This window comes from Ischnura elegans, chromosome 2, assembly GCF_921293095.1.
Source record: "Ischnura elegans chromosome 2, ioIscEleg1.1, whole genome shotgun sequence".
In the NCBI taxonomy this organism is placed as follows: domain Eukaryota; kingdom Metazoa; phylum Arthropoda; class Insecta; order Odonata; family Coenagrionidae; genus Ischnura; species Ischnura elegans.
In genome coordinates, this window is record NC_060247.1 from 122,153,908 (window position 1) to 122,162,525 (window position 8,618).

The 8,618-nt window shown below is 36.0% G+C and overlaps 1 protein-coding gene across 2 annotated transcripts in view; it reads left to right on the forward strand.

Moving 5' to 3' along the window:
* LOC124154542 (tyrosine-protein kinase Shark) overlaps window positions 1–8,618 on the forward strand; it is a 30,972-nt gene that overhangs the window by 17,654 nt on the left and 4,700 nt on the right. For both annotated transcript variants that reach the window (XM_046528343.1, XM_046528344.1), the window contains exon 16: window positions 661–787. In XM_046528343.1, the coding sequence (XP_046384299.1) occupies window positions 661–787 (127 nt within the window). The remainder of the gene's footprint in view (window positions 1–660; window positions 788–8,618) is intronic.

Genomic DNA, 8,618 nt, shown 5'->3' on the forward strand with positions numbered 1-8,618 from the left:
AATTTATGACCAAAAATTCTTGAATTGTTGCCGTTGTTGATGTGTTTGTATGCTATTTTTATCATTACAATAGAATTATTTTTAAATGTTATGTTCTACAATTTCAAATCTTATGAAAATGTATGATTTTTTATGAATTGTATTTATGCTATGTGTTGAAGTTGAACAGTGGTACATTAGCAGGTCGATCAATGTATTGGCTCATCCCACTTTTAGCTAAAGGGGCAAAAACTAATTTCTCAGCTTGCCAAACAAAGGGCCAGTTGTATGATATCGGCTAGCATAAATGGGAGCATGATATAGCCGCAACCTTAACTTGAGAATTAGTTAAAATTACAGTTAAGCCAAGCAATTCAGGGTAACTTCTAGTTTTACTCAAAATTGCAAATGGAAAAATTCATTGACTTCAATTTTGTTATTCTGCAAAAGTTAACTAGGTATAATAAAACTGCTCCTTAGAGATAGGTCAGTGGCTCAATTACCTCCATCAAAGCCTCTGATGATCTAAGAAGCCTTCAACCTGATGAAGTCGCCCTAAAGCCTAAAAAATTTTAAGAAATTGATTACTATCTGCCTGTCACAGCATCATTTTATGTAAATTATGCATATTTGAGTGTCTCTCCCTCTTTTCTTCACAAGCTATTTTCATTTGTGCTTTAGGTATGCTCCAGAGTCATTCAACTATGGCACTTTTTCTCATGCGAGCGATGTGTGGAGTTTTGGGGTCACACTGTGGGAAATGTTTTCATATGGGAAGCAGCCCTATGGCGATCTGAGAGGAGTGCAGGTGAGTACATTTTATGTATGAGTAATTTTTAAATTACTATAAAAAGGTTGATCTTTATAAAATTGTATAGCAATATATATTCTGCCAAGCATCTAATTTAAATGGATAGTTTCTTGGCATAGTATTTCTCTTTGTTGGTCTATGATTAATAATTAACTTCAGACCCTTCAGTTTTGCTTTGAATAAAGTCGAAGTTTCTTGGTAATTACTGCTTAGTTCATTTCCTGAACTACATATTACGTATGGAATAATAAATTTGATGATATCATATGTTCAACTGAATATTAATCATAACAGTGGTGCAGCGAGGGGGGGTTTTGGGGGATAAACCCCCCCCCACCCCCAGAGTTCAGAGAAATTTTATGTTTAATCCACTTTACTTTATTGGATTGGTATCACTGATAGAATAGTGTAAAGATTAATAAAATATCCCTCATAAAGCTGTAAAACTCACGATTTTGAACCATTTTTCTCACAAATTCCACAATTAATCTCACACCTACCACTTTCCTGGCGGGTATTCCATACCCACACACACCCCGGTATTAGTTGCACCTAAACCCTCCCCAGCCTTAATTCCTAGCTGCGCCCCTGATTCATAAAGGATGATTAAGAAGAAAAGTGGCTGCTATTATTACAGCTAAGAAGTGAAGACAATACTGGGTTATCATAAGCAAATAGTATGGTCATGAACGTGGTTTAAATGAAAACAGAAATACTTCCAGTTTTTATTATCATTTTATTTTTATTTTTTTCTTCGAATTTGTCATCTGAAAGAGTTTTTTTTACATAATTAATAAATTTCATCATGTGCACCCTTCGTCTCTCGACAAGAGAGAAACCCAGCATCGACATTAGCCTACTACAAATGAAAAGCACCAATGGCTTAGTGTCCTATCCAATGGAAGGAGTGCTGCACTTGAAGTGCCCTCCTCAACGTATTCAAGCAGGGATCAGGCAGCCTCTGAAAAATCTCTGCTACCCCATGATCCCTACTATCTTCCTATTAATTACTGAAACCACACCATTCTTTTATGATAACCCCGAATTTTAACATCACTTATTGAAGCCACTGTCAATAACTGTATGGAGTAAAAATACATTCCCTGTATACCTTTACTTTTTGATCATGACATAGTAAAAGCTCAATTATTTGTGGGTAAATCAATTTCAAATGCATTGAATTTTCAAATTATTTCTTCCGTAAACAGTACTTTCAAACACTTCACTACTCCTTTACTATCCTTTTCTATTCTCCCTTTGAACTCCCCCCTGCCTCAAAGCAACTATATTTTCTCTTGAATTGGCACAAAAGATTTGGAAAAAAATGACATCGAAACCAGAATAAAAATTGCTTTGAAAAGAGTCGTGAATGTATTGTGTGTCTATTTAAATTATTTGTTTGGGCTTTTGCCTTGATTTGGACAGGTAATTGAAGTTCTTACATATTTTTAATTCTCAAGACATAAGTGTGCTCTCTGTTATTTGAGACTGATGATGGAATCCACCAATTGTACTTGTCTAAAGTTTTTTGGTAACTTTCAACTACAGCTCAAGCAGTGGAATCTGGAATTATATTATATTGAAGAAAATAAAAAGGCCATCTTTTACTCCCATGATTGGTACTTGGTCCTAACTTGCTGTTGATCCTACCTTGTTAATGCCGTCATGTAATTAGTACTACTTTCTCAATTAGGACTGGCAAATTAGGCAACACTTGAACCGTAAGTCACTGCACAGTTGAATTAAAGTGACACTAAGTTGAGTTGAGTGGTTTTTGGGAACGAGCCCCAATTATTTTGTTATATATCCTCTGCCAAAATACCTATATGAAAATATTCAATTTTGCGCAGACAAATCCCTCTGCGGTATATCCCCAACACAAATTAAAAGTGTAATTACTGTACAATCTCTGTAATCCGGCCTTGTGGTAATGCAACACGTCCAGTAATTCGGCATGCAGGTCTGGCGACCTCCCTTCAGCTAATATTATTTCGTCAGTTTAAAATAAAATATTTTTCAGTACATAGTTCTTATTTGTTTAATTATTATGTATGTATGTACAGTCACTTTCAAAAGTCGGTCCCCATAGCTGGCGCAGCCGTCTCCGTTATTCTCCGAAGTCGACCTTCGCGTATTGCTTACACGTTCCTTGTCCACTGGGGATCGATTCGACTTGATCAGGTAGTACAAATGGTGCAACTTGACTACTTTAACCGTCGTCAAAAGCCCCACGCACGATTTCAGAGGTAGGAAGGCCGCGTGAACCTCCTCCCCCCCCCCCCCCCCCACACAGCCAAACAATTCCACCACCGAAGAAAGCGGAGAAAATATATGGGTTTTTCCGGCAAGTAACCCATCGCACGAGGAAGAGAGGAGACATCTGTGTAGTTTGGTAAAATTATACAAAACATATTGTGCAAATAAATTTTCGGAGCATTTCGAGCATGTTACTCCAATATTTTTTCTTCACATCGCCTGGTGAAAAATACGTAAATGTATACGCCTATGTAAATATTGTCATTTGCGTCACGGTTACCATCCGTCATCGCGTTCATCCATGCCGGCGGTTAAAGATTTTCAGACATTTTTTCAATGTTTACATGTTAAGTAGCAGTCACTCCCCAAGTAGTAGGTTATTCGGACTACAAGTAGTGCCTACATTTTGAATAACGCAACTTATTCCCATACTGTGAATAGAAAATCAGAAGAAGTTTTTAAATTTTTACCGGTCAAAACTACCGGTACGGCAATTTTTTATGGGAGAAGATAATTTTGCATTATTTTTTCGAATAAGCAATTGCATTGTCTTTAAATTTTATTGAATTGCTTTTAAGATAAACATAAATTTTCACTAAAAGAAGCAGCGAGATGTTTATTGGCATCAAGTGAAATGGCAGGCTGTTAGACCATAATGCGTCGTAGGAAGTGTTGTCCTTTTGTTCATGGGAAATACTCTTACATTAATATTGTTCATTTTTTTTAAGAAAAACAGTACAAGCAACATGTGCGTGGAGTTATGATGGTGAGTCAACCAGTTATGGTGGTCATAGAAAAACATCATTTACCTGCCTTTCTGAATTGAAGATTTTACGAATCACCGTGCCTGCGCCCCTCCCAACTTGAACTTACCCCTTTAATTAAAAGTGACGCCCATTCGCATTAGGCCCTTTCATTCTATCCATATCCTTACTTTCATCCTTCCCCTCCCCCCTTACCAAAAATCTCTCGACCATGGATAGCACTTCTTCTTTTTTTCCTCTCCATCCTTCTCACCTTTTCCTTTCTTTTTTATACTCACATCTCGGATGCCTTCATTCTTTTCTTGTCCCTCTTTTGTCGTCGCCTAAGTTTCCACACCGTCAAACGCTACATCCCAAGCAGTATATTTGTAAGCTCATAAGTTTAATTTGTATTAATAATGCAGAAATAGTCATTAGGTACCCAACACGGTATATTTTTATCGGATGAATATTATGCATGTGTAGTTTAGTGTCAGTAGGAATATGATCAGTATTTGTTCGCACGTAAGACTGACTCAAGGTATTCATTACATGAGTGTAAGTTCTATTTATGATGTAAAACCACTTATACATAATAATGTGTAGAATATTGCCCTGCATGATATCAGCAGGCACCAATTACGACTGGTTTTAGCAGAAAAAAAAAGAAACGAAAAAGGGGGAAGAGTTAGCATCTCAATGAAGGGGCAAAGATAAAACATATAGTGCCTTTAAATGGTAAGAAATAGGCACACAAGTCATGTAATTAATGCTTCCGTTGGTATTTTCATTATAGAAAATATATTTATGGTAACTATTAAGACATTCGAACTTTCGATGAACATAAAGATGTCGGTTAATTACTTCCTGATACCTCGAATGTATAAAGCATTATTTAAATATTTGTTCATATAGGATATGTTAGTAACGACTGGAATAAATATGATACAGAATTAAACATTACAATTTAGCGCACATTAATATTTTTGATTTCTCGCGTGATGAGACACGTAGAAAAATGTAGTATAAACCATGGTAAACATATGTATCCTAAGAAAATGGTTAGGAACAATGAATGCGCCAAACAGTGTGTTTGAAATACTTAACCTGGATCCGCCCAAAATATTTTTTTTTAGATTAATAATTCATATTCTAGGGGAATGGTAAGGGTCTCATTTTTACTATATAATGAAAATATTACGTTGGTCGGTTGTGTAGTTTCCGAGATACAGGCTGTGACATAAATGTCACATTGGGCGGATCTGTTGTCTTTTGGTGCAAGGTAATATTTCCCCAGAAAAAGAAAATATTTTTCGCTTTTGAGATGCACTGTTCATTTAAATGATATAAAACACTATAAAAACATATTATTAATTACGTACACTATTTTCAAGTTTTTGTTTAAATTTAAAGTAAATTGGTTAAAAATTTAGCAATAGGTAATTTTCAGAGTTCCATTGCCCGCGATTCATAAATTTTTGGATGTAAATTGTGATGTTTTAAGATGTACAAATTTTCTGGATTTTTTCAATGTTATTTCACAAGTGTGGGGTATATTTAAATTTATAATGTTTGTATTATAAACTTGTCAAATACACATCAAGAAAAATTATTTTAAATTTATATAAAGTTTTCGGCAGGAATTTTATGAAATTACAGAATCTTGAATTGACACAATCAATGGATTTGTTGAAGATACATTTAAATAATATTTTTTCATGGCTAATAAGTAAAACAGTTGAAAATGCATTTCTCAATTTTGGAAAATACATAAAATAAATATACATGTTTGAAAAATATCCTCACAACACGTAAGAGTGTATTACAGTATAAAATTGAATGAAATTTGAATCAGTTTGTTTCAAATAAACTAAAGATTGATTTAGAGTTCAATGCCGGCGTATGCGTACCATTTTGAGTGGTAAGTAGTAAAGCAATATTTGTTCTTAGTACATGCATCGCATGCAGTGCATTTGACGGAAGCGCAATGTTCTCCAGCACGGCGACGCCATCTTTTGTAATAGTAAAACAGAGACTAATTGATCATTAGTATCGTAACATATTTCACTGTCTGCCTCTGTTGAAAATGAAGTAGTACGGCAGCTATACTTGGCTTTTCATCGATGTATGGTCAGTTATGTTTGCACTATTACACGCCTAATTGTGACATGCAAGGACCAGATTTCGCTTGTGAACAGATTGTGAATAGCTTCAGATCGTGAACAGCTACATCCAAAAGCCAAGGAAAAATATTCCACCACCAAAACTGATCGTCTTCCGCCGAATGAATTGCATGCAAGGATGGATACCAAAATACGCAATCATACTCCTGCCAAAAGAGAGTTTTCTCAGTGGGAAAAATCCCCCTGAAACGTTCTTTCAATTTAGTGATCTACGGCGAAGCTCCCACAATTTGTCTATTATGTCGGGCATCATATTGTCTGCACAGTGAACGTATTTACTTATCACAAGGAACCTATTCCTTTGCTTGGCTACGGCAAGCATTGAGTTTTAAACATCGCCAGAATCTTCCCAGGAGCATCGCTTGGATGGAACCTTGTTACAACCCCATAACAGTAAAATTCCTATGAATATTTTCATCTCCTCTATACTGATACTAGGAGATGAAAAAACAATAAACAGAGTATAATTATCTGTTTCTGCTGTGAGAAAAAAAATGTCATCCGAAAAAACCATTTCAAAAATTTCTACGCATGATTTTTCCCTCAATTCAGGAAGATCTGTTTCGGAAATAACCTATATCTTACAAAAAGATCTTCCCGTCGCCAATTGGCTGCTTCTATTTTTACTTTTTTCTGTTGGAGAAGTGATGTACGATTCGTTGACTTCGAATCCTTTGCCTTACGTGTAACTGGTACCGAAATTCTTCCGGACTTCTCTTGAAATTCATTAGTATTATCATTATCAAGCTGCAAAACAAGCTCCACTCTTGCCCGAAGTTGTCTTCCCGTTAAATTTTCCTCAAGTCCACCAGCCTGGCCATCTGCAATGTCCTCATCAGTGACAATTGCTACTTCTGATGGCTCAAGGTGTATTGATTATACTTCGTCAAAGTCTTCGTTTTCCGGAAGCTATTTGACTTCACACAGTGTAATATCTCTGAGCTATCGATATCCCTAATATTAAAAATTTTAATTCAAAATTAATTACCGGAATAGAAGTTAATAAATGCAAATTTATCGATTAATTGATAAATAATAAATATTTTGGCGGGAATACGAAGGAAAAAACGTTGAAAATGCAATAAATTCTAACTAGAGCATAAAATTCGAAACTTTGAAGATTTGCATAGGGATCCGCCCAATGTGACATTTATGTCACAGTAACATTTATCAGAGTATATTACAGAAATGGAAAGCAATACCAAACATATTAATGTATTATTAATAATATTGTATCATTATGTTGATACATACCAAAAATTGTCGCTGTAGCGCATATAGTTAATGAAAAAATTAAATATTTACCCAAAGCGTCCATTTTTAGTGTCTAGAGAAGGCACCTAAGTACCAGGGGTACTTAAAGGATACGTCTTCACTCTCAATTGACAATTCTTACCTTGAATTGAAGCACTTAGCTTCCTCTTTCTTATAAGGTATAAAACACAACAGTATACCGTGCCCGAACGATGTTAGAGCCATTACAGTGGAGCGATACAGGGTGTGACATTTTTGTTACATTGGGCGGATCCAGGTTAAACATAGAGCAATATATATTGATGGTGTTGGTAATAATGTGTTAAAGGTATAATCTAGAAGGTTATTTTGTAGGAAACTTTTTGAATACTCTTTCAGACGTGAATTCCAATTTTCGTTTCTTCCTCATATGTGCGTTGCGACGCAGATACGTCTCGTTATTTTTTAGTGCAAGCCAGACTACTCGGAATATCCATCTCAGAATACTATCAGGGTGGGAATCCCGTGACTGAGAACATATGCTTCGCCTTGTGTTGTGGCACTGGGAGTCGGGGAAGTCGCGAAGAATTAAGGAATAGTGAAGAATGCCTCGGGAAGACTTGCGCGGACGGTGAGAGTAAGTCAAACTGGCCCGTTCAAGACACAGAAGGCATAGCCAATACCCGAAGTTCGACCTCCGAGAAAAACGTAGTTGCTCGCGCTGGCCGTGGGGACCTACTTTTGAAAGTGACTGTACCTTAACTTACACCCAAAGCAGTTGGGAGAGTTGGCGTCACTAAAGGAATACACCTTAAAAACCTTTTTGTGTATCGTGCTTGTTTCCTGTACATTTCCAATAATCTGGCATTTTCAATTATCCGGCTATGCCACCACTGCGTATGTGTCAAATTACCAAGATTGCACTTTAATGGGAATTTGGGGCATCAGCCTTCACCTTCGGATGTAATGAGCACCAAATATTGCGAGCGATTTCCCAGGGATTATGAGTTCATGTTAAGCAGAGCTTCCACTGTATGTATTGTGGAAATCAAATCTCAAGATTATTGCTCAAGATTTAAGCAAATATATCACGAAAAAAAAAGTGAACTGTTAGCAATGCATTCTCTAAGTTCGTGTGCAAGATCTGCTAAAAATGTCCTGTGTTTCAAACAGAGCTTGTGGCAAAAGATCGGTGATAGGTTACTGGGAAACTTAAGGTTTAGCATTTTATTTAAAAAGCATGAATGTTGTTGGTATTCTTCAAATATATAATAAAATCCACTAAGCTCAACCTTCAATGCTCGACTTTTGTGTTAGTTTGGTATCAATCTAAGGGTATGATTTTATTATTAGTATGATCTTATTATGAGTAATTCTGACACTATCTCATAAATGCAACTCAAATAATTTCAG